At 41.7% G+C, this 27,464-nt stretch overlaps 1 protein-coding gene across 1 annotated transcript in view; it reads left to right on the forward strand.

Moving 5' to 3' along the window:
• Nucleotides 1-27,464, forward strand: part of ALPK2 (alpha kinase 2) — a 61,581-nt gene that overhangs the window by 3,813 nt on the left and 30,304 nt on the right. Inside the window, exons 2-3 of the mRNA XM_064438347.1 lie at nucleotides 9,505-11,227; nucleotides 22,829-25,694. Coding sequence (XP_064294417.1) covers nucleotides 9,845-11,227; nucleotides 22,829-25,694 — 4,249 coding nt within the window. The 5' untranslated portion in view covers nucleotides 9,505-9,844. The remainder of the gene's footprint in view (nucleotides 1-9,504; nucleotides 11,228-22,828; nucleotides 25,695-27,464) is intronic.

The raw sequence follows: 27,464 nt of genomic DNA on the forward strand, positions 1-27,464 counted from the left end.
AGTCTATGTTTTATTTTGTTTTGGAAGTAGAAAAATACTAAACTTTTGGAATTTGCTGCAAAATAAAAAAATCTCAGTTGAGAAATGCCCTGTATGAGGAATTGAAAAAATGTGTGTATTCCCAAAGGCAAAACAGTTGGCAGGCTGGGAACGGGGAGTGGATGGAATTACAGCTATTGATTTCTTAGAGGAACGTTGCAGCTCTACAAACCACATGCAACCTTTCTGCAAGAAATTTAGACATCTTTAAGAAGTATTTCCAGGGAGAATGGAAAGGGAATTAGCATTACCCTTGGAACATAACTGCCTTACAACAGTAAGATGTCACTGACAACTGCCTGACAGGATGTGTGTTATACATACAGTGCCATAGTTGGTCATTCTGGAAAGGATCTGTAAGATTGAGTGATTAGGTCTATGACGTCTTTGTATCTTTGCAGCCCAAGAGTCAGAGTCATAAAAACGCAAGCAACCCAAGAGTCAGGGTCATAAAACCACAAGCTTTGTTAGCAGTAATATTTCATTTTAAGGTACATTTGCTATGTCAAGTTATTTGCTCTGCAAGCTATTGCAGTAAATGCTATTCTTTCAGTTCTCATATATATATGCTAAGGAATGGCTATGACTTTCTGTCTGTGGTATGTGGCTTTTCATGCCTAATCTTAAACAGTACAGTTGTATTTGTTGACAGAAATGCATATAAAGTCCTGTTTGGCTGAGCATTATAGAAATCAATAATTACATATGCAAGCCTTGTGGCCAGCGCTTCACCCCAAACTTCCCTGTTCATGTCTTGACTAAATCACCTTTGTGTTCCTCAGTACTGCCTCAGTACTCGATCATGCAGAGCGAGGACCTAGCCGGGTTGCAGCAGGACTCCGTCATATCCCGTGTGCTTGTGTTTTCTGTGCCAAATACAGTATAAGAGAAGAATAGTGTGTATGCAGCACTCATTCCAACATGATGCCAGCGTGAGGCAGGGGCATGGATACAGACCCAGGTGATGGGAAGTTCCGCCTAGTCCCACCTTTTAGATACTGCTCCTTTTAGAGCTTCCGTGAGATCATGTGGTTAGTGGAGATTCCTTTCTGCCCTTCTGGTTGTTTCTGTTCTGCTTTTGCTGCTTGCTCTGCCTATAATCAATATAATATTTATATCATCCTGCTGTCCGTACCAGCTCACTTTCTGATTGGATCTGCATAGTATATGACCATTTCCACTCATCCTAAAAAAAGGTTTTCTGGTTATTGGCATTTTGGTTTGGAGATTTTTCATGTTTATCTTAACTGAAGTCTAATTATATCCACCAGCTTTCTTTGTGGTTAAGCTACCTGCCAATATAACACCTCTAAAAAGGGATGTATGAAAATGTATGTAGTATGCCTAGGCAAATGGAGAAGGAGCTATGGTTATATCCAAATTTAGGAGGATAGTCTAGGAGATAATAGTTGTTTTTACAAAGGGCAAACCCAGATCCCGAAGTTTGGCCTATGGAGTGGAGGTGATAGTAGGAAGCTGCTGGCATTTGGAGACTTTCTAAACAAGATCAGTCTGATAGAGAAGTGTTAAAAGAGTGGGTGAGCAGACTGTGTTATGCATGCATCCATATCCTCCTCATGTACACATATGAACGCAGGAGAAAGATTGTGCTTTCGGTATGTTCAAGTCTTTCTCCAAGCTCATTTAAAGTAGTGTAGGTCTGTCTTCTTATCACAGTGATGACATTCAGCTCTCTCTTTCCTACCAAACAAAGCCAGCCAGGCAAAACCAAATATCAGCGATGACAAAGAAATAAAGAACTTCCCAGTAAAGAGCCTGATCCTGATATAAAAGTTCCCTCTGCCCATGGAAACAGCTTCTAGTTCATAACTATTTCCCACTATTTCCCAAGTGCTGGGTTTTGCCCCTGGGACATGGCAGCCCTGGCTGTACAGGCAGCCTGGGGAACGAGAGGCTGGGGAGCAGCTCTGCAGAGGGACCTGGGGGTTCTGTTCAAAGGCAAGTTGAACCCAAGCCACCGGCGTGCCCTGGCAGCCAAGAGGGCCAACCGTGCCCTGGGGGACATTGAGCCCTGCATCGCAGCCGGGCGAGGGGGGGATTGTCCCGCTCTGCTCCGTGCTGGGGCGGCCTCACCCCGAGCGCTGTGGGCAGCGTTGGGCACCCACAGGACATTGAGGGTATAAAGGTACTGGAGAGTGTCCCGAGGAGGCCACGGGGCTGGGGAAGGGTTTAGAGGTGAAACCGTACGAGGAGCGGCTGGAGTCCCTGGGTTTGTTCAGCTGGAGCAGAGGAGGCCGAGGGCAGCCTCATGGCCTCTGCAGCTCCCTCCCGAGGGCAGGAGGAGGGGCAGGGCTGGTCTCTGCTCTCTGGTGCCCAACGCCAGGCCCCGAGGGAACGGCAGGGAGATGTGCCAGGGGAGGGTGAGGCTGGGCATTAGGGAAAGGTCCTTCCCCCCGAGGGTGGTGGGGCCCTGGCACAGGCTCCCCAGGGAGGCATCACGGCACCAGCCTGGTGATATTCGAGGAGCACTTGGACACGGCCCTCAGAGACACGGTGTGAATTTGGGGTGTCCTGTGCAGGGACGGGAGCTGGGCTCGATGGTCCTTGCGAGTCCCTTCCAACTCAGGACATTCCATGATAAATTTTTATTTGATGTAATTATAAATGTAGTTATCTGAATTTAATATAATAACACTTTACTATACCCAAATAAATATAATTATCTAAATAATGCTTCTTCCTAGGTAATATGAGATAAATTATTGAGACATTCACATGCATAATTTTGTTAATTAGTACATGTTCTTTGATAATAAAAGAATAATTTATTTGAAATATTACAGAGCTAAGGTTGGACTCTGCAACAGTTTTGTGCACAGCTTAAATACTTTTTCATGACATACAATTTAAAATCACCTTGCCTGTGAGATTTTATTTAATGTTCATATGTTACTTAATTTTGCATTCAAGTTCATTTCATAAAATTTTAGCAGACACTCTATGAAATTAATTTTTCTGAAAATTGTGACACTCACCAGTTTTTTGTCAATACTATGTGTCCTCAAGACGATGAGAGATTTGTGGGGAGCGGTGTAGAAGTCCTCCTTCGAAAGCTGCACAGGGAGTCTCTAAGATCTCCCAGAATGACTCTGCTCTGAACTGCAGTGCTTGAACTGTTGAATTGCTGGACTAATACTGGTGTGTCTGAGAGAGCTAGCACTTCATCTCTCGTCAAGCAGTGTTCAAAAACCACACCAGGGCTAAAGAAAATAATGAGCTTTGGCTTGAAAATCATGTAGCTTAAAAAAATACAAATAGATAAGCCTCTTCCTATTTTTCTTTCTATTTTAGGACATTTATTTTTCATGTTTTCAAGGTTTTTTCTTTATTGTCGTGGCTGGTGGTTTAGAGTTTTATGTATCTGGAAACCGAAAACAGAGATTTTCATATTCTTACCTGATGCACAAAACCTTCAGAAATACCTCCTCAGGTTTTTTAATTAATGGGGAGTGGACCATTGATTATAATCCTTTTGTAGAAAAAAACAGCAGGAAATACTCAATGATTCAACCACAAATTTTATATTATTCATAGGAATGGACTATAAAAAAACAATATCTGCATTGCAGATGGACGTACATGTTTATGGGTTTGAGCGTAGAAGCTCAGTGACAGTTAGTCCTTGGGATCTGCCAGACTTTGAGTGGCCCTGCAAGAGTGGACAATGGCAGGTGAGTTACTGAAGACAGGGTCTGTGTTATCTAAGGCTGTTACAAGCAAACGTTATTTATGTAGCTATCAATTTTTCTTGTGTTTTCAAGTATCCCAGACCCAGTGTCAACTTGGTATAAAGAAACCAAAATATTAGTTAATGGAAGGATATTTCTTAATATGAAACATAGGAGGATTATCAGTTTCTTCCCTCTTGCGTGTTTAGCTAAGATAACCCTGTGTGCGGGCTAATGCGGGTTCTTTCCCACTCCTTTGCGCTGACGTGGGTGTGAAGCGGGGCATTTGCAGAACACCTACAGCTGTACAGGAGTATTTATGCACTGATGCGGTGCTTTTAACATGCCTAGACAATGCTTTGGTTGTCAAACATGTTTACATGTATTAATTGTCCTGCAGTGCTATAAAAGGTTTAGGCATAGATCAGGTGCCCATTGTGCCAGGCTGCATGTGAATACGCAGAATGGTCCAGGACCTGGAAAGCTGCTGCCTTAATGATAAGGACAGAGACAATACATGGGTATAGACTGAAAGGCCCTGTGAAAGAGGGGGAGGAGCAAGTGCATATGAAAGACGGGAATAAATCCTATTGAATAAGGGTGTGGGCTGAGCAGGACTGTACAGAGAACAGAGATTACGTGATGAATAGATAGCAAATAAGAGAAAAAAACTTCAGCGAGGAAGTAAAGGGAATTTTTTCCACTGAATCTAGAAGAAATGAACCCTACAGAAAGACACAAGTTCCATCCTGGACTTGTAAAATGCATTAGGTTTCCGTAGAAATAAATTCTGTGAGTGTAAAATTGCTTACAAAGGAAGATTTCCATTTTGGTTATAATCAAATAAAGTAGAAAAAAATGTGATGCAAGAGAGGAAAATTAATGGCCACTTTTTAAGTTTAATCAAATCTGTCAGTTAAATTTTTTTCTGCTGACATTAGGATTAAGTCCACAGTTCCTTCTGAAATCATTAGAAGCAGCTTTGGGTCCAAAACCACCTGCAAAATGTCTATTACTAAAATTACACTCATTTAAACATTGTTCCTTCCATGTTAAAGTGTAATTTTTCAAAAATGTTTTGGTCACAACTGGAATAAATGATCAAATATTAAACATCTTTTATTTAAAAAATATGTTTCAAATTGGGAAAAATGGCAAATGTTTGGCATTTGAATGAAAATAAGTTTGAACCATCAAAATTTTTATTTATAATTGGAATTTCAGCCAACTTTTTTGCTATGAATAAGTTTTTCAAAATCAGTATGGAATATGACAAAGCATAAATTTTAAATAAAAAAGCATTTTTTTTCTTAAAATTTTCTTGAATTTGTTGTATTATATATTTTCCTCAGAGAAACGTTGAGTAGTTGTTGCAGCCATTTTGATGCCATTCTTTTGCATAATATTATTTGAAACAGATTGTTTTTCACAAACAGTTTGTTTATTTCTTGCCATAAAAGGATTTTGGTAAGTATCTACAAATGTCTTTACTGCCTGTTGCTGCCTTGTTAATCTGAGCATTCCAGGTTTTCATCAGTTCTATATTTCTCCTAAATCATACCCAACCACAGTTCTCAGTTTACCGTTTTCATGCTGCTGCCAGCTTTGTTTTCCCTTGTTCTTAGTTCCCAGGGCATTAAGTTTAGGCAACATCAGACCCCGGTGGTACGTGTGCAGTTCCCTTTGTGGGAGCGGAGGCAGACCTGAGAGATGGGTACAGGAGGGTGAAAGGGGAAGCCAACACGTCCAGGGATAGTGAAGGGGAAATTCAAACTGTAGCTGCTCAGCAGTGGTAATCTGAGGCTGAGGAACGGTCTGTCATGGAGGGCAAGAAAGCCCAACTGCAGAAGGGGTTAAGCTGGCTGGAAGCAGGGATGCCAGAGACGAACCATTCCCAGTAAGGGAGTGGAGTTTCCCTTGGTGATAAGAAACAGCCAGAGTGTGGTCTGGTATCCATCCTGCAATGTGAGCGCTCAGGGGGCACCTTTGGGCGCAGAGCTGGGTTGGGGGATGGACCCACAGCCGGGCAGAGATGCCCACGCAACCCCTCATGGGCTGGTGCTGGTGCTGGTGCCAGTGCGTGTAAGGAATGGGCTGCTGACGATCTTTGCAGACTCCTTGTAGAACTGCTTATGGCAGTAGGGCTCTGCCCAACACATTGCTCATTAAATATTGTCTGTTTTATTTAAGCACAAACATGTGTTTACCTCACCTCAAGGTGTACCATAAAAATTCCCCAACAATCACCACTGTTCTAATCAGTAGGAGATGGAAAACAGGTTTGCAGATCATTAGATAACCAAAATAGGCATCTTCCTTACCATTACCTGCTAAGACTTGGTGGTGGTAAGTTCTCCTGCATGGCTTTGCTTCACTGGCCTCCTGCCACTAGCTAGTACCCAGTTCAGCAAGTAGCATTGCTGGTTTCCAGAGCAAGCCTTGAGACCAGCAGCCAGAACACCCTTATACATTTAAATGTTCTCTTGTTGTCTTTTTACCAAATGTTCAAAACCCAGTTTGTTTGGAATTGAGTTTATTTTCAGGTTCCTAGTCAATAGCTGGTGGTCAGTTATCATGGTCTCCCATTCTTCTTTCCTCAGTGAATTTTGGTATGCATCTTCTATCACAAGATGTCTTGAGGAGCTGAGAGGGCATTATGGTAAAAGTTCTCTTTCCAATTGCTATCTAAATTCAATACTTGGAATTATGGTTTCATCTAATATCTTACATTTTCTCCCCAATTAAAAAAAAAAAAAGTCTCTATCTTGGGTGGAAAAACAGCATTTATTGCAGTTTTCCTCATGGAACATTATTTTGCTTTAATTTCCATTGTTGGATCTGACAAAATGCCCAGCAATCTAATCTAATTTTCATATCGAGAAACCTGACAGCTCTTTTCCCCTCAATGTCAAAATGCAGCTGAACTAAGATAATCATAACTATATAGTACAATTGCTTTAGTAAGGAGTATTCATGAGTCAATCTGCATTAAAAAGTGTTCCCAAGGCTCTTTTCAGCTGGGAAAATTACCATGCTTTTAAAATAACTTATACCCTCCAAAAAAGAGGGAAGAGGCATCTGGTCTTGTGAAAACAAAGATGAAAGCAGATTTGAAAGAATGCAACAGGGAACATTAGGCACATACATATTTAAGAGGAGATGGGTGAATGCTGGGGGGTAGTTCCCTGGCACTGTGATAAAATGGATGAGGAAAAGATTAATCTCTACTGCTCGATTTTTTTTTTTCTCGTAAATATTCATATTTTTTAGAATTGAAATGGAAAGCAAAATGTGATCAGAGATCTGAAAGGCTGAAGATAATGGGTTCCAATGCCTTTTTTCTCCAGGCTCTTTTTGGGTACATGGTCTAGATTGTAGTTCAAAGGCCTGCATGAAGCAAGTATAGAGTATTGGCCCAGGGCCCATTGACAGGTGTCCAGATTATTTAAAACCACTACAGTATGCACTAATATCCTCTCAATATCCTCTTCTTTTCATCTGCAGCAGGGAAGCCCACATTATGAGGGATTTTGAACTAGGCTGCTTCTCAGGCTCAAAGGTGGAGTCTGAGGAAGGCTGCACACCAGCTTCCTGCCCTGCACCTCCTGTGTGGATAACCCGAAACCTTCTCTATGTCAGCAGCGCTGTATACAGCAGTGCACATTTCCCCCTGTGAGTTTCCTGCTGCAAAGCATCTCTAGCCAAGCCACTGTGACCAGGCTGGCTTGTCCTACTTCAAAGCTGTTTTGTCATCTTTTGTGTCTTGTGGCAACTTCCCGTCTACAACTCTGAGCTGACAGTATACCTTCGTGGCACAGCAGGCTTGCTCTTCAGACCATCCTTTCCTCTTGGCCTCCACTTCCTTGTATGCTGGACCTTTGCCAATTTGCTCCAAGACGAAATTGACAAAATACGTTGCCTTTTTGCTGCCTTTTCACTACCTCCTTGCACTCACAAATCCTGAACTCTCTCTTCTCTTCTCCTCTCTCTGAGCCCTTCATGCACTCCAGAGGCTCTGCACAGACCTGGGTTGCCTGTTAGGAGGTGCCAAAGCCAGCAGCCTCATGGCAAGGCTGCTGCAGCTCCATGCCCATGACTCCAGCCAGTGAGGCTGAGCACGTGTACTCAGAAGGCACATACATGCATGTGTACGACACACGCCTATGTTGTGTGCTGGGAGAGGGTGCTGGTCTGGTTCCAAGTCAGCTGTTGTTCCTCTGCACCCTTTTGTGTGCATGGAATCAAGCTGTTTATCACACAACCTAAGATTGTCCCTTCTAGTATCTCTTCCTGCTTTTTTCCTCCCAGGTAACTGGAAAAGGCGTCTGTGGCAGGGTGTGCCCAAATGAAGTGAAAATTATCGTATCTGCTTCATGCTCTTTCCATGAGGGGCAGATTCGAAGCAAGCCCTTGCTATTTAGCCATTCAGCTCTAATCTAGCTCCCACATATTTTCTTACTGACTTTGATCAGTGTCTGCAGTGGACTGTGACATGAAGCTGGGTGTTGACAGGTCCAATGACTGCTCTGCTTGTGGCCCTGCAGAGAGCAGATGGAGCGCTATAAAGTGCTTGAAAGGGTCTTGGGAAAGGTTGCTGTGCTAGGGTGCCGGGGCTGGTCATCTTGCAGCCGGGAGAGGGACATTAGCTAAAAAGGTCACAATGGGAGAAACAACAGGGAGGAAAAGGAGAATGACTAGAGGTGTCTTTAAATGGCTTCACCAGATGAGCAGGATGGCAAGAAATTTTTTCCTGCTGTTCTTCATGTCATGCCAGTTCTGTGAATAAAAATAGGTCACTATTTTTCAGAGCTTTTAGACTGGCATCCTACATGAGTTCAAACTTACTTGAAGCTCAGCTCTGCTGCGCTACTTTCCCTGACGAGTGGATCCCTGGACTGTGGAAGAGTCCTGCTGTGATTAGTGTGGGTACTCTGTGGTGAAGAATGACTCAGAGTGCCTCAAGTAGTATACAAAAACATCGCAAGTATCTAAAATCCTAAGATTTGGGAATGCTTAGGAAACAGGGTTTTTTTACAAGAAGAGAGAAATGAATCCATATGTCTTTGAATTCAGCGAATGGAAGCCTTTTGGTGTATTTTGCTTTGGTTTTATGTAAATTTTGCATTGCCACACCATTTTGCTACTGCACAGCTGTTCAAAAGTAAGACTCAATACGAACAGGAAATTGAAGCTAACGAGCCTCATTTAATTTTTCTCTCACCACAGAAATTACAAATATCAAGACAAAATACAATAGAAATGCTTTAAACAGAAATAGCCATATAAAATCTAACCAGACTGATTGTTCCAGGTACTTCTACAAACAAATTTTTGGAATTTATGTCCCTATGATGCCAATTCAAGGAATAGACTACTGTTGTGCTAATGTGACTACCAAAATCAGCAGGTACTCAGTATCTGCAAAAATCACGCACATGTGAAAATTTACATTGCCTGCAGATTACTATTTACATTTAGAAATGTCTAAATGACATGTGCTAAAGCCTATTTTGTGCTGCTATGTGTATGTGCAGGCATGCTTAAAAATTGTTTTCCTAGCACAGGTCACTCCAGACAGTTACAGTGTCTTTCCAGTAAGTGTCATTGCATGGATAGCTGGGTTATAGTTACTGCTTTAATGTTTGATCTTGATTTTAAAATAATGATTTCTCTTTTTTGAAAATGCTTACAATTACGTGTCAGTTGACCACCTTTTAGAAAATATGTATATCCATTTTAGAAGTAATTTTAAACTTCAGATCTCTTTTCTTTGCAGATGCACAGAGCAAGATCTACACTTTGTTGAACAGTACCTGGAAACGGTTTGACAGCTAGAATGTCCTGCTGTTCAACTTTGGTTGAAGTGAAATCACATACAAAAACCAAAACTTCCCCAGAATTTGTTGTTGACCTAAATGACAGTGTGAAGAGACTTCAGGGTAAAATATGCAGAACGAGAAACATTTTGCGCATGCAAGAGTTACCCCTATGAGGGTGACCCCATGTTAATTTCACCAGATTCTAACTCTTCAAAAATCAGTGATTTATGGCTTGAGAAGCTCAGAAAAGTGGAAGTATTGTCCCTATTCTAGAAATCCCACAGATGCCTGCCTAACATGGAAGACAACACGGATGTAAAAAGTGTATTTAAAACCCAGGAAAATATTTTCTGCTTGAGGGATTTTTCAGAGAATGGTGATGACCTAATTAATTTTAACAGTACAGTCAGTGTCACTGCTGGAAAAGCAGAGAAATGCTGCATCAGACAGGTGCATTCCTGCCCTTCAAATGTAGTCACTTACCACACAGACAACTGTTGCCTTAACACGGAAGACTCTGTATCTGGTCAGTCTCTGGCAGATGTCCAGGTGTGTAAAAAGGCTGGGCTCAGTAGCAATCTAAACATGAATACCCTGGCCAGTGAGCAGGCAGATACTCCTGTAGTAAATGACAATTATTTTGTAAAAGATAATTCTGAAAATTCTGCCACTATTCTGGAGATTTATGCAGAGGAAATTCCAAGTGTAAGTGGTGACTTTTCTTATGATGACCTAGACTGTTTTGAATGTTCAGATGTGCTGACAGCGCATGAGAATGAAATCTGGAAAAAGAAGTTACAGTTTTTATTAGAAAGTGATGATGAAGATGATTTAAAACTGAGTAAGGATTGTGATGGGTGTGCTTACTTCCTCAGTGAAATGCCTTGTCTGTTCCAAGTGTCAGATAACACTACGCCTATGGATGCCACCATTGGCTTCTGTGGTCATCACTCAAAATTCAAAGGAGTAAATGTAAGGAGAGACCCCTCTATGTACAGCCAGTCAACGTTGCAGGCAGACATGACTCTCACTGTTGGACACCACCGAGATAAAAGTACCAGTCTGAAAGACAAAGAAAAGCGTAAAGTGCCTGTTGCATCTGCAGACGTTGAAAACGACCAACCCAGAACTGAAGAAGAAAATAATGGAAGTGGCTGCTCAGCTGCAGATTTCTCAACTGACAAATCAAAGAACAAGGATAATGTATGTGCCAAGGTGGACTCCTCTACTAGTGGCATAGGTGCTTCTTTGGCAAATCAGGCTTCAGAGACAATGACAGAAAACATTACGGATATTCACTTGCTGGGTGAAAGCTCATTGCTGCTAGAGGAGAGGGGAAGAAATTTGCCGGAGGAAAATGCAAGGCATGGTGTCTGTACCTTGACAGAAAGTCTAAGAAGAAACCTTTTAAAGTTGATAAACCCTAAAGAGCTTTGCAGATATGTAAGTAATATAGGACAGTCTTTTGTGACTGGAGCAGAGGTTAGGGAATCCAGTGCTCTGTTTCCCATTCAGGAAGGTGTCATTTCAACACAAATCCCTGAGGAGACAGAAAGCTTGCAAACGCAGGCTGGTTTGTGTCATACAGACGAGGCAGATAAAGACTGTCATTGGGAGAGGAAAAGGACTTGGGCCCTGTCTGAGCAAAATCAGATGCCAAAAGAAAACATCTCACCCAGGGTAAGTAAAGTGTTTATCATTTAATAGAAAGAGCTGCTCTACTGATTTGAATGCATTTTATTCCTGTTTGTCACCAAATAATGTAAAATTTAAATTACTTGAAAGATACTATTCATGTACTTCTGAATGACAGCTACGGCTGGGAAGGAAATCTGGTTTTGAAAAAGGCCCAAATAAACCATAAGCTGTTCTAATTATAGAGGGAGACTGATAATAGTAAGAGGCACTAATGGGACTCTGGACAGCTGGATAGGGAAATATGATATGTAGGCTATGGCACAGGTCTTATCAAAGTAATGTTTCTTTCAGCCCAGAAAGTTTCTCAACTACCTGTTGTGAGCAGGGAATGTTTTGATTTACTTTCTTTTCTGTTTATACTCAAAGAACAAAATTGTAATCCACTTACCATGCTGGAAATTTGAAACAAATCAACAGGGGCTTGCTCTGAATTTATAACAAGGAGGGGAATTTAATCCAGGGAGTTCATGTTACAGAGGTGAATGGAGCTTTGCTTTTTAAAAACAAAACAATGAAAGAGTCAGACATTCCAGCTGAAATGTAAAAAACAGTATAGTTGTGCAGACTGATATGATGCTCCACCAGTTTTCATAAGTGGGAGAATTGAATCATACTTTTTATTTCACATAGTAAAGACTGAAAATACATAAATATATATATGAGTATTAAATCATGAATAATCCTGTTATCACCAGCTTTACTGATTTGAAGGTGCATAGCTAATTGCACAGAAAAAAAAACATTTATAACAAATAAGCACAAACTTTTTCCAGTTCCACGTGCTTTTTTTTCGTCTATATTATTTAAGCAAAAATGTCTCCCAGTTCTGGGTAGTAGACTGACTTTAATGTCACCACTGGGGTGTCTTAAGCAGTCAAAAATCACTGAATTCTTCTGCCTGAAAAACATCTATTGGTTTCTTTGGTTTTATAGTACATAAAATTCAAATCACATTTTAGCAGCAGATAATGTTCTTTTGATGGGGAATACCCGTCTATTGAAATTAACCTACTGAGAGTTTCTTGACAGTGTGTATTACCATGGTTTGCAGGAGGCATTGTCGTAAACCCCTTGTAAATTGTAAATTTCAGAACCCTCTGAGCGAAGAGCAGCTATAATGTTACTGTAAGTGCCATGGCCAAATTTCAGATCGGCTAGTTAGACTCTTGCTACCTGCAGTCAGTATTCCTTCTGCGTGTGTGTCCGTGACCAAAACTTTACATTAGATAAAAATTAAGTAGGAAAGAAGTATCGGTCTACACAAAAGGGCTAGAGATGAGCACAAAGCAAACCCCTGGTTTTAAATGTGCATGAATGAAGATGAAATTTAGGTGGAAGTTCAAAATTATGTGGTCTTGAAAATGAGCCAAACAAAAGCATCCCACCTGGAAACTGCTCTTGATAGTACAAGGAGAATGTGGACAGCTTCTCACAGCTCCCATATAGTAACTCAGAAACTCCACAGCAATCTGCATGTGTAACCTAAGAAAGGCAAGAAAGAATCAGCCTTTTGATTGATTGACCTCCTATTGCTGTACATAGGTTTATGTAAAAGTGCATGGTGGTATTAGGTGGAGCCCCGCATTTGAGACAGCTCTGCCAGGAGCAAGGTGACCACAGCTGACCGCTTTTGAAGAGCATTGCATTTTCGCTCTCTGTGTGGTGAATCAGGTCTGCTGAGAGGTACATAGCAGCCAGAGAACCACAGCACTAATTACCCAAGGATTTACACTTCCCCTTAGTGCCAGGTTGCCTCTAACTGGAACAACCTTTGCAGTCTGTCTTGTGCAGCAACTGCTGCTCTGGGTGACTTCTCCTTCCATTAGACGGTCAGTGTGGGAGGCTCCTCTCATGGCCTCGTGGTCTAGCCCCAGGTGAAATTCTTTATTTATCTAATATTTCAAAGCTGTTTAATTAATAATAGGTCCTAAAAGCCAACTGTGCCAGCTGTATGATATTACATACTGTACAGAGAGCCAGGAGGCTTCAAGTTCGCAGTGTGTCATTCAAGAGCTGGTCTCTGTTTAGTGTTGAGCCAGCACCCTCCACACAAGGTGCGGGTGTCACTCCTGAATTACAGAGCCCATGTCTATGGCCTGTCAAATGCCAGCGATGTTGGTGAAGTCCTGCTGGAACTGGCAGGTTCAGAGGGATTCCAGGGCATAAGCAAAATACTTAACATTTACATTGACACCCCAGGAAGAATGGCATGTGGTGATTGTATATTTCTAGAACTTTTTTTTCTGCTGATTAGATCTACTGTTCATTCTGCCATTATTTTGTTTTTGCTCATGTCAGAAAAGCCTGTTCTCATAAAATTTGAGATACTTGGTTTGCTTTTCCTGAGTGATGACGGAGTTAAATCCAGTTAAATCCTGAGTGATGAACGGAGGTAAATCCCGTTGGTGGCCAATCATAAGCGGCGTTCCCCAGGGCTCGGTTTTGGGCCAGTCTTGTTTAATATCTTTATCAATGATCTGCATGAGGGGATTGAGTGTACCCTTAGTAAGTTTGCAGATGACACTAAATTTGGTAGGAGTGTAGATCGGCTTGAGGGTAGGAAGGCTCTGCAGAGGGACCTGGACAGGCTGGATCGATGGGCCAAGGCCAATTGTGTGAGGTTTAACAAGGCCGAGTGCCGGGTCCTGCCCTTGGGTCCCACCAACCCCAGGCAACGCCCCAGGCCTGGGGCAGAGGGGCTGGAGAGTGCCCGGCGGAGAAGGCCCTGGGGGTGCTGGCTGACAGCCGGCTGGGCATGAGCCAGCAGTGCCCGGGTGGCCAAGGAGGCCACCAGCCCCCGGGCTTGTGTCAGCACTGGGGTGGCCAGCAGGAGCCGGGCAGGGATGGGGCCCCTGTGCTCGGCCCTGGGGAGGCCCCACCTCGAATGCTGGGCTCAGGTTTGGGCCCCTCGGGACAAGAAGGGCCTGGAGGGGCTGGAGCATGTCCAGAGAAGGGCAATAAAGCTGGTCTTACGAGGAGTGACTGAGGGAACTGGGGTTATTTGGTCTGGAGAAGAGGAGGCTAAGGGGATACCTTACTGCTCTCTGCAACTACCTGAAAGGAAGAGGGTGTTGGTCTCTTCTCCCAAGTAACTAGTGATAGGACAAGAGGAAATGGCTTCAAGCTGCATCAGGGGAGGTTTAGATTGGATATTAGGAAAAAAGTCTTCACTGCAAGAGTGGTCAGGCATTGCCACAGGCTGCCCAGAGAGGTGGGGGAGTCACCATCCCTGTAGGGGTTCAAAAAAATATATAAACGTGGCCCTCTGGGACATGGTTTAGGGGACATGGTATTGCTGGGTTGGTGGTTGGACTTGATGATCTTCGAGATCTTTTCCAACCTTAATGATTCTATGATTCTATAAATTTATGCCACTTCTAGATAATTTTAAATTTTATTGTAGAAAAAGGAGAGAAGCAGAACTGACACAGAACTTCCAAGTAATCAGGTAATCTGGTTGTGCACAGAAAGTATTTCGTCTAGCACATCATTGTTAGATTCCAGGGTAGCCAAAATTGACAGGACTGCATAGGCCAATGGAGCTGTTCATCTCTTGGGCCACTGGCCATGTTCAATATGTTAAGATGCTGTTAACCTGCTGTTGTGTGGGATGTCTTAGAAGCTGCCATGTGTAATGGAGAACTGTGATTTGGAGCGTTTCATTGCTGGGAACTCTGAAGTTTAGAGCTCCCTGCTCTGCAGTTAGTACAGGAATGCAGGTGCTAGTCATGTGCACTGCACTCCAGCACTGTCATGATGGGAGAGGGTGTGTGCTGGGAGCAACATGCAGAAAGATGTCAGAAAAGGGTGGCAAGGTAAGAGAGGAGGAAAGAGTTGGGTTACACAACAAAGGAAGAGCAAAAGGCAACTGTTTGAAAGGGTGTAAGAATAGTTATGATGGGTAAGAACAGTTATGATGGGTTAACTCTGCCCATGAAGAGTTAGATTGAAACCCAGCAAATGCTTTCATGTAGGCCAATAAACAGCTGTTGAATGGGACCTGGTTTAATGGCTGGCTTTGAATACAAAATGGGTGAGGACCTCTGTTCCAAAACAGTAATGAAGAAGAATTACTGGGCATGCCCAATGCATCATTTTCAATCAGCTTATAGTTGTTTCATTTTTCATTCAAATGTTTTTAAAGTACACCTCTGCCTCTTGTTTCATTTGAGTGAATAGTTGCTGGAAAAAAATGAAGGTTGCTTATCTGAGCTCAAAACCTAGTGAATTATAATTTCTCATGAGGCATGTATTCTTGCTCCCCCTTGGTGCAACTTGCCACCACGTACAGTTCTTTTGCTGGAATTTTGAAAAAATGGTTTGCCTAAATCTGATTCCTACAGCAGAGGAACCTGGGATCCAAATCTGCTCCAGCTTGGAATCTTAGCAGAAATTAGGTCTCTCATCTGTCAAAGCTTTTCACTTGATTGGAAAGTTTTGCACTCTGTATGAAATACTTCAGTAGTCCTTGGGTGCAGAATAACTCTCTTTCAAGTGGTTAACATGCTTTGCTTCTGAATACGATATTCATATTATATGCTACAGATCTAAAAGGAGAGTTTGAGAGGCAACACCTCATCCTTTCTAATAGGCTAGAGCGATTGGTACATTTGCTTGAAAAGGTGGTCTTGTCTCAGACTTCTGCTCTGAGTCTGGCTGAGATGAGAGCTGAACGGTCCGAGCCTGAGTAGTGTGCTAAGGGGCAGGAGCTCTGCAGCAGAGCAAAAGGGTCCTAGTCTGAATAACTAGAGCTCACACAGGCTGTGATACCAACCCTGCCGGCAGATAACATCCCATTTTCTCACTTGTATTATAGTTGGCTCCAGTCTTTCCTGGGAGACACACAAAAACCCTGTCTGTCGGAAAATCCTCACCACTTCAGAGCATGAACCCATGACAGCTGTGCATGGTCAGCCTGTTACTCTGTGTTGCCAAAGGCAGAGAACATGCTTTCTGTCCTTTGAAATGCTATAGTTCTTATGTAACTTCCTCTTTTTCTGCCTCTTCAGCAGGAATAGCAGGATGCTAGCAGGGCGCGCCTGTCAGTAAGCATCTGCAGGATAAAATATAGCTCATGTCTTTCTGACATGTTTGACATGTCTTTCTGACGTATCTGAAGCCGTTGAAATAACTACAGGTATTTTAGCTAGTCCAAGGCAGGTGTGCCATTTAATGCAGAGTGTCATTTTATGAAAAAGCAATTTGAGTGGTATTGCACGAAACAGGGAAATAGAAGGAGCCACTAAGCTACTGCTGGAGAACAGTGTAAACTAAAAGCAGTTCCAAATGTGGTGGATTTGGGGGAGCTCTGATCCAGAGGCAGTGATATACTTACTGTCTGTATTCTGGGGATGGTTTGTTACAGTCCATTTGTACAAATAGAGGGATATAAATGTCACATGAAGACTTTATTTACAGTGGAGAATTACCTTCCTAAACTATTTTGTCTTTAAAAACAGTGAGAATCCATGAGGTAAAATTAATCATCTCTTTTCAGAGATGAACTTGCTTTCATTACAGAAATGGTTCAGCTGATCAGGGGAGAGTCTGATGTATAAATTATCCCTACGTTTTGTAGGTGAAAGAGAACCAGATTCGCCTTGACTGATTCCTACTGAGTTTATTTGCATGTGAATGTGACAATTTGTCACTCAGTCCAGAAACAAACTTTTTTGCCATTGGGTGAAGATGGTCCATTTCTCAGGTATGGCAAAGGGAGCAGAGAGTAGCAGCTAACTCAGATTGTACTGCAAAGATTCCTCTGGTGCTCTAGGTGTCTTTAAAAAAATCATGTGGAAAAGGGTCATTTCAGCTCCAGCTTTACTCATACCTTTTTATCACACAGGAGTAAGGTGATTTAGCTGCCTTTCTGTTCTTTGCTCTATCACAATCTAATGTATTGGCCTTTCTTTAGTGTTTTGTCATATTCTGAAGATCCCAGCTTTATATATTTATTTAGGAGATAACAAAATGGACAGGCACATCATAATTATCAAGAAATACCGATAAGTAAAGGTAGTGCCAATATCACTATTGACTCTAGCTAACAATGTAAGAGTTTCTGCAGAACAGAAGTATATTTTTAAAATTTTGCCTTAATTCCAAATCAAAGTACCTGTACTGGTGTTTCTGTTCAGCCTTCAGTCTATCAAAATATTTTGTTTGGAATGATATAATTTATTCTTTTAATAAGTCTCTGAACATTATTTACTGTGACATATGAGATGTCAAGAGGGGAAATTGTAGCTCTGTTACTGTATCATACCACAACCTCCATTGACCTTATTATTACCTGACATATTTAATTTTTTCCCCTCTATTATCTATATGTCTTGGTCAGCAGTGTAGCTTACCCCAATACCTTTCCCCTTGGAGCATATGTATGGTATTCCCAAGTGCATTACTTTGCTTTTTTCAAAATCTAATTTTGTTTTGTTTCCTGCTCAGATTCATATTTTGGGGGGCTTCTCTGTATATATATAAGGCATGTGTGGCTCACCTGTTGAGATGCAGTGGCTCCTCTGGCTTCCTTCTTTGAATGGAAACCCACGCTTTGTCTTGAAATGAGACTGGATTGTGCCTGCAGGGCACACTGGGTCCCAGGAACTGGGAGCTCTCCCAGGCTGCCTGGGTCTGTGTGGTCCTTGAGTTCCTTTATGCTGTTCCAGAAGCTGGCACTTGCAGTTTTCGCAAGCGTGCTTACTCTTTCTTCTTCCAGTTCAGTAATAACATTAAATAAAACAGCTTGCTTGGGCGCTTTATTCCCATGCCTCATACATTGAAAGCTCTCCTTAAGAATTGAGTATTTATTTAATTACACCCTCCTAGATATGGTACTAATTGTATTTTGTTCACGTTCTTGAACTGCCCCAACCTCCTTAGTATCCAATATCACTTGGCCTCTCTGCAGATGGTTTTATTAGATGGCCCGAACAATGACAATGAACAATGATGGAGGTAATTACCTAAACTTTCCCCTGAACACCAACAGTAATCCTTCACAGTCAGGCTTCCTGTGCTGTTTTTCCTGCTTTGTAAATGTGGATCTCTGAGTATCAATTCATCACCTTCCACAGGCTGAAGTATTTTATGTTAAAAATCATAAAACAAGCTAAAAATGAAAAACCACCACACTACAGGCTGCACCAGATCAAAGTTTACTTTTATATCATAAGTAACTGCTGTCTTTGACTTTGGGTCAGTTTCGGCCCAGGCACAAGTCTGGAACCACAGCACGTAGGATTGCGTCCTGTTGATGCACAGCCAGTCTATACAACATTTATTAGAATGCCCCCCAGGTATTTGCTATTGCTTGTTAATTCAGTGATATTTAAAGCCAATCACCGAACAGCCCACAGCTTGCAAGCTTAAGAGCCGGTCAGATCCAGAAATTATCTCTTTTAACTTCAGGGAAGTTGTCATTCCCACCAAAATGGGAACCCATAAAAACAAGACTGAATATGGGATATACCAATGCAAATACCAAAACAAGAGGTAGGGTGCAAGCCAACTAGGAAACATAAATGGATCTCTCTCTGTTGCCACAAGAGAGTCAATGGCTTTCAGAGACAGAGCTTTGTTTTCAGAAAATTATATTTCTGATCTAGTCCAGATTTAAACTTACGCATAGCTTGCATAGTAACTCAGCAATCTACAAATGGCAATAAAAGCATTAAAAGAAGGAGTAAAAAAAGTCATGTGTTGACCACTAAGTTGGATAACATAGTGGATTGAATATATCTCCAGAACTGAAAAGTAAACAGCCCAACTTGGGCTGAAGGGACTGATCAGTTTTGCCATAACATTTGAGGCCACAGATTGGGTGCTGTTCCTCTGTTCCTGGTGGCTTGAAGAGGTGACTTTAAATATGCAAGAGGTGTTTCAAGACTTGACTTGAAACATTCTGGGGGAAGCTCACTTCACCTGTAAAACATTTTGCAGGTCTGTAGGTCATCAGTGTGGTCATCTGTGTCTGCTAGATCTCCACAGAGACTGTCAGATGAAAACGTTCCTGATACCAGATTGCCATGAAGAAGTAGGAGCCGTTTACATTTCTTCTTCTTTTCTCCAGGTTCTCCCCTATTTCCTTCCATAACTCAGTGGTGACAAAAGTGCTCACTTACTCCTAAGGTCCTTCTTTGCTTTTCATTTAATTGTTTCTGTCAGGCTTTGGAACACAATGGGTCTTGTTAGCAGAGCAAAAAAAACAAGGAAAGGTCCTCTTTACATCATGATTTTACAATAGATTAAAAAGAAAGCCCTGGTTTTGAAGTGGCTGATTCCATTTTCCTTTTACGCAGCTATTACGTAACTGACTTACCTCCCTATTCACAGTAACCATGGTTTTATAATGAAGGTACATGGGCTGTATATTTCATGTATGAGTTTAAATACAGAATTGTTATTTCATCTTTCTGTTGTCATGCACCAGCCAGTTTGTTACACAGGCACAAATAAAAATGGCTTGTTCACGTAAGTCAATGCTCTAGTTTATTACCGTTCTTCTGTCACTCCTGAAGTCGAGCAGACTGTCCAGTAATTGGAGCAGTTGTTAAAATATATGGCATTAAAAGGTAGAAATCTTCTGTGAGAACAGGGAACAAAAAACCAAATCAAGATGATTAGTTCTAAGACTGTTTTAGCTGAAATAAATCTAATCTAAGAAAATATCAAAGTTAAAGCCAGCAAGGCTTCCTAAAACATGTTAAAAGGATTGGGATATAAACACTTTCAAATAAAAATAACATGGAGCTGGTTACCACATACCCTAGGAGCACATATGCCTGTTAAATATCAGTAAAAAAAAAATCAATCAATGTCTTCAAATGAGGCTTCAAATTGCATTCTGCTTTCAGACCTACTTTTGTCAAATGCAAGGTAAGGCTGTCCATTACAAGCCCTCTTGTCATTCTGTTTATTTTCCCGCCATCAAAACGTGTCTAGACTCTGCAGTGTTGCCTGTCTGTAAATGCTTGAGACAGACAGGTGCCAATATGGACAGACACACAGATTAGATAGATAAAAGGGTTCTTGAAATCATCAGCCCCCTTTCCAGCAGGTGTGAGAGAGCTGTCTATTTTCAGTTTCTTACCAGCGGCAGGTAGGGACTGGCTGATTGTACATCTAACATACTTAGCAAGAATTCCACAGGTTTTAGTAAAAGCTGTTATTGAGGCTGCTGTGGTTGTAAGGAATAGAAAAATAAACTCTGCTTTCCAGAGGTTTGTGGGGGAAGTGGAAGTGGCAGAAGGAGCACTAGGTTCAGACCAAATGCTCAGAACTGACTGAGAAGAGAACTGGAACTGACTGTGGAGACACGGCCAGGCCCACATCCCCCTTGACTTCAGAGAAGGTGTGCGTCTAAGCTCAGAGACCTAGAGGCCAGCATCTTCTCCTGCAGAGCAGACTTGAGCAGGAGACCACGGCACTGGGAATCCGAGGGGACAGCAGTTGTTGAGCTGAGGTTCCTAGGCTCAGGGTTTCTAGGTAAGTATGCACTGGCCAAGGATTTTTGAAGACAGTGTGGTGGCAACTGCATGGTGCTTGGGGTGGGAACAGCAGTTAAAGTCATTGACAAAAATTTTCTATATCTCTTCCTTCCCCATTGTCCACAGCACGTAGTCAGCTCCACATCCTACTCAAGCTGAATGGAGAAACAGGAAGGATGAAAGGAATTGCAGCTGAAGTGGGTGGCTTTTGCAGCAAAGGAAAGCAATATTTACTACAGCCGGTAATCCTTTTACCATGAACTTATGGAAACTAAGAACCTAGTGTCTGAGCAGCCCCTGCCTCTACCTGAGCACACAGCAACTCATGGGAAATCCTTCATTACATATCCTTCACTAAGTAATAATACGTGCTTCTTTTCAGAATCGCTTTTCTGAATTATGTGTCTGCCAGCACTCATTACGCATTTACAGCTCTGCTGTAACCCAGAGGACTCACCCATTATGTATCACAGTTGTTCATTTCAGCCATCCAGCACATCATTACAAGTTAACAAATAGCTGTGGAGGGAACTGGGACTCATGAGGAAAAAAAAAGTCCCAAAACAGATATGAAGTTGAGTTTGTGGCTGCATCAAAGTTAAAAAATGTAAAATGTCTGCAAATATTGGTGTTTTTTAAATTCAGTCTGATGTTTTTTAGCATTTCTAAATTTCCGTTGGGGGTAGGTGCAAAGCTTCAGAGAAACGCTAGAAAGATACGTGGTCGAATATACAAACTAATTCATGAGGTCTCTGTTGTTATGGCCCGTTAATGGCTATTTGAAAGTAAATTTTTTTTCAAAGGTTGACTGCTAAACTGCTCTCTGCTTTTACAGATTATTCTGGCAAATGAATGGTAACCAAAAGCGTAATTCATTTAGGAAAAAATGCGTTTTTGTCTAGTAAAAAATTGTAGGCTTCTCCATCTTTGGTTTGCTATGGGTGAAACATGCTCACCACCTCTGTGGAATTGATTTAGAGCTGAAGAGGACTAGAGAAACTCTTGGAGAACGAAAGCTTGGCAGGGACTCCGGAACAGGAATTTGAGAGTGAAAGCTCAATTCTGAGGGGAATGGTGAACAGTTTAACAGATTTTGTATGCCAGGCAGATGGCAGCACTTTCTTCATCCCATGCAAGCCCAAACATCAACCAGTTGTTCTCTTTAATAAGGTCTGCACTCCTTGCATAAATTCAGTTCAGTTTGGCTTAGTTTCATTGAGGAGTGAATTGTTTCTATGTAAAGCGAGGATTTGGAATATTTTGATATAGAAGAATAAAGGAGATGCAGGAGGAATATGGAATTTTATTTCCTGCCCCAATTTTTCCCACAGTGTCCATAGGGTTGCAGTGCATGTCTCATTGCTAAAGGAGGGCTGAATATGCCTTATATTGAGCAATTAATTACCAAGATCTGGAATGATCTCTGGCAGTCCCTTCTGAAGCGAGACTTGTCACCTCAAGGGGTCAGAGGTGACCAAAGATGGGTTTTGAAGATGGCTTAAAACTGACCCAGAGAGGTTCAATTCTTGGTAGGAGTCTTGTTCTGAAGTACCTAGCACGGCAGATGTGGGGTGCATTCTCTGAAACTTTTCAAGACTGATAGATATTAAGAAACCATCTTTGTGAAACTTAAGGTAACAATGATCATGATGGAACCAAAGGGGAAGGCAAGCTCCCAAAAAACTAATTGGGTATTTCCAGCAACTCATCAGTTTGGATTATATAATAATTACATAAGTATGGTGGGACACTCTGACTGTTAGCAAAAGACATAGACACGACTATTTTATTTTATTTTATTTATCTTATCTGTTTTAAACTAGCTGGACTGTATCAGCCCTTGGTCTTCATCTCGATTAAATTTTATATTTCTCAGGATTTGGATCCAGATGTGAAACTTACCAGGGTTCAGGGCTGTTATGGCCCAGGAGTTTGATTTCAATTCATTAGGTTGGTAGCTACAAGTCAGAAAATTGACTATTGACAAATAATAATAATAAGTTATGTACCTTTCAAGCCAGGGCTCTAATTCGGGCCTGTGCCAAGCAGCAATTCTAATTTTTAATTACGTTTCTCTTTTTTTTCTTCTTTGTAGAATCAAGGTGCTAATCTTAAAATCTTTACCCAGAATTGTGAGAGACTACGTATGGAGCCTGATATAGAAAAGGAAGGCATCTTCATGACTTGTGAGAGAGCAGGAACCATCCAGCCCGCTTCAGAAATGCTCTGTGCTGAAAAGACATTACAAGCAAAAAATGCAAAGTTACAGACCTATTCTCAACATCATGCTCCTTGTGATAAAAGAGAAGGTTGTCACCAACAAGTCTTCTGTGAACAAGGAATTAATATTATTAGTACTGGCAGCAAATCAAAGAATCATGTTTCACCTTTTCCTTTACGGGATGTGGACTCTGTTCCCGATAAACAAGAATGCTTATGTGCTGTTCTTTCTTCTGCAAAGCTATGTGATGAGCCAAGGGAGGGAGAGGAACGGTATAGTTTTGACTCACATGATAGCAACGACACAGATATTCTGTGCAGTCTGTCATGTGGTGCATCTCTGTTTGAAGCTAATACCAAGTCAGTCCTGGAATCTGGAGAACCTGAGTGCAAAGGAGGTGCTGATATATCTGCAGTGCATGACAAGCTGTGGAAACTTCTTCATGAAGATGACTCAGACTATCAAATCCCACTTGAAAACCGGGGGATCACAAGTTTAGAAATTAGGCCAAGAGATATCAAAGTCACAGAACTGAACTTTGTACAGACCTGTCTTGATCATCCTTTGCCAATAAATTTGATGGAAGAGCAGAAACCTATTACACAGCCAACTAGCAGACAACAAACAGAGAAAGAAGACTGCAATGTTTCTAATAGCCTACTTAAAACAGATGAAGCATGTAACAGTGCATCCATAGGAAACATTTGTCTTGCACAAGTGATAGAAACAGATGGTGTATGTCTAGATTCTAGCACTGGAAATAAAACAGAAATGCCATCCATTTGTGTTTCAGCAAATACTATCACCTTAAACACAGGGGAGTGCTTGGAGGAGAAGCCAAATCAAATGTTAACTGACAGTAATGGATCTACTCAAATGACTGTTGCTTGGGAAGGAAAGCTTACCACTAATAACACTTCCCAAACATGTGATGTAGTTTCTCCTCAAAGACTGAAGAATGCTCAGAGTAGTAATTTAGCATATGACAAAGAAAACCCAGCTTACATGTCAGATAAGTCGCATGGGACAACTGGACAATTACTTCACACCGAGCACAATGTATCCTTGATAAATGAGTCTGTAAGGGGTAAAGGGTGTAATTTTAGAGACTGTTATCCAGCAAGAAAAGAGCTGGCTTATTTCCCCAAAGAGAAAGACAGTGAAAATACCAATCAGTTTACACATGAAGAACACTCTTCTGTTAACACCCTACACAAAAGTTATGAAAAGAATTTACAAGAAAAAGGAAATCCCTCAGACTTGAATGCACAAAATGACACTAATTCTGACAGTTGTCATCTTTCAAAAAGTAATGATTGTCAAGAGTTTCAAGTTGTTTCTAATGCACAGAAATACAGTTACCAAACACAATTGCCTAATTTATTTAAGACTCCCGAAACCATAATATGTAAGACTCTACCCCAAAATATAGACCAACTGACAGAGATAGAAAAACAAGAAGTGGCATTCACTCCCCCTTCTGAGGATCCGTTTTTAAGAGGTTTTTATGTAGAAGTGCTCAGGTATGAACCATGTAAAGCAGGAGAACAGAGAGAGATTTGCATAGGTGATGAACAAAGGGCTGAAACTTCCTGTGACTCAGGAATTAGTCATGTTTCAGATAGACAGATTGCAGTTTCCCCTCATAACACATCAGAACAACATGCGTTTTTTGTTCACAGCACCTTCAAGTCTGATGAAGAGTTTAAAACAGATTCTTCAAAAAATCACACATATGCATCTGGAAGTGTAACATCAGCTAGTACCCCACTGCCTAGAAAGGCTCAAAATGAATACCACAGCATAGCAAATGAGGATTACAGAGGTATCAGTAGTCAGGTAGGTATCCAACAACTGACTGTAAAAGAAACATTGCCATTCATCACACCTGTAGGGCAGTCAGAGGGCCTTCTTACCAGTGTACCAGCAATGGGGTGTCCCAGCACAGGAAGTCAAGGAAGACCTGAATCCAGACAAACTGTAGTCAAAGGAGATGAAAACTGGAGTACGCTGGAAACTTTCTGCAAAGCATTGCAGGATCAGTTCCACAGGGTACCTGAAAAAAACGAGGAAGCAGTCTTGTATGAAAATAAACAAGAGATTCAAAGAGCTACTGAGTATAACCCAGATGAAGCTGAAGCTAAGTCTCGTTTGCACACCCTCATTGGTTCCAAGGCTCAGAGACAGGTTATGAATATTAGCACTAATCAGTCCTGTCCTGACTTGATCTCTTCCAGCAAGCTAACTGAGGTTGGTAATTCAATTAAGTCTACTAGGTATGGTAAAGATGAAGAAGCCGTGACATCAGAGAGCGTAGCAGGTTGTTTAGTTAATTTGCCACCAGTTGATTCAGGGAACAACCAGTATTTTCAAGAGCAACCACCGTGCAGCAGAACTCAGCCATTCTCCTTAGCGTTGACTGCATGTGATCCATTCCCAGTTAACACAGAAAGGCTAAAAAATAAAGAAGGGTCAAAATCCTGCCAATCGTCACCAACTGTTGCTGAGCCTGAGCTCATCAAATGTAAGCAAGACACAGCAAAGAGTGGGCATTTAGCTACTGGAGCTAAGAAGAAATTACCACCAGCAACACTGTCAAAAAAACCCCGACTGGAGGAGAGAGGAAATGTCAGCAAGGATCTTAGCTGTGTTAAAAGGTCTGTGAAGAGTGAGGGAGGCATGATTCATAAAGAAGATAGAAAAGAGCAAAGGAAACTAATTTCGAAAAAGGATAGCAAAGGTAAGAGAAAATTGATTTTCATTTCTGTCCTTTCCCATCATTCTGGCTACAGTATGAAATTCGAATTCGTTAAACACAGTGCAAGCCTCCTTTTGTCTAAGTCATATCAACTGAAGGTGTCCTGCCCTCACTGGCGTTTGTTTCCAGTTCTGTGAGCTTAGTAACTAGTGCTGTGCCTGTGCCACAGAGCTGAACCCTTCCTAATGTCCTTTTCCTAGCTGGCAAATGTCTTACATTGTGAACTTTTTAACCTGTTTGACATAATTACATCTTCATTTGTCTCATTGAGTTCAGGGATGTATAGTGTAACGGCACTACATAACCACACACCATCTAGCAACTGCAAGCCCAGCGCTTGCATGTTGTTATGTTCCCCGCAGGGCTGTGTTCCTAGTTATGCTCCTATGTTGTGGCTCCCAAATGCCATTTCCCTCTCTTGGTTACCAAATAGTTTTATTGCTAGCAAAGTACTGTTGTTGTTAGTAGAGTGCCACTGATAAACATAAGGCTTTGCAGTCCTATCTGATGACTGATGGCTAGTTCTGCATTCCTTTTCACTACTGTTGATCATAAATGACACCAATGAAATTAGCAATATTAAACTGACATAGAAAACATACAGCTGGAATGAGATTCAGGTTGCTTGTCAGAGTCTCTAGGAGGTTGCTAACCAGTAAAGCAAAATGCAGGCAGGAGGAGCAACAGTGTAACAGCTAGACAGGTGAGGTATTTGTGGTTTCTATGGGTACTTTGGAAGGACCAAGGTATTACTTTTCCTCTTGACATTACATTTCATAAAACAATTTAATAGGTCTGAACAGTGACTAAAGGTAAGCTACACAACTAAGAAGCTCTTCAGAGATTCTAATTGCAGTGTGGTCTGGTGAGAGTTCCACTTTTGCAATCACATTTAGAAAAAACCCAAACTTCTCTCTGAAGATGTGTCCTTTGGCAGAGAACCAAATGTGTGGGAGGAGAGACACATTCCTTCAAAGCAAAGCAAGCAAACTGCAGTTACTGAGGAATGCCTGATCTTTTTCCATGTACCTGAGGCTATGCTTGAAAATGTTTTAAACATTCAGGCTTGCATCAGATAAGACTGTATTTTCTCTAAGCTGCTTCTGATCTGCTTTAGTCTAGACTGAAGTGAATGTATGTTTGTACTTTAGAGAATTGTGTGGACGTTTGCCCAGCATTGTGGGAAGGTTGGTATGGTTAGCCTGGTATATACTCAGTGTTCTCTTTTGTCTTGTTTTCAGCTGCAGGAGGGATGATTTTGTAGTTAGGGGCAGGGAATCCGGAGCTGCTAGTTCTATTTACAGTTCTGTCACATACTGTCTGCGTCATTTTACAGCTGATTCAGCAAGATTCTTAGGCCTAAGGACTTAAGTGACTACACGTTAAACATAGCAGTGAATTCCAGGTGTCTGACCGAGTTGGATCCAGCATTCCTTCAACATTAGATGGGGAAAGTTAGACTGCTGGAATGGGATCCCTGAGGGAGATGTGTCATACCAGCTCATTCAGAGTGCAGCAGCTCAGAATTAACACAGTAGTGTTATCCTGAAAAGCAGGTTCGTTCGCCTGTTGTGCAAAACGCCAAACTACACACAGAGCGGAGGTATTTTATTTAATTCACTTTTATTTAATTCATTTTTGCAAAAGTGGTGCTAGGTGGTAACCCCACAAAGCTGACACCCTGCACCGAGAAACTATGAGGCATTTATACAGTTAAATGTGTCACTCACAGCTAATATTTACATGCCTCAA

The sequence above is a fragment of the Phalacrocorax carbo genome, chromosome Z (genome assembly GCF_963921805.1).
Source record: "Phalacrocorax carbo chromosome Z, bPhaCar2.1, whole genome shotgun sequence".
Classification (NCBI taxonomy): domain Eukaryota; kingdom Metazoa; phylum Chordata; class Aves; order Suliformes; family Phalacrocoracidae; genus Phalacrocorax; species Phalacrocorax carbo.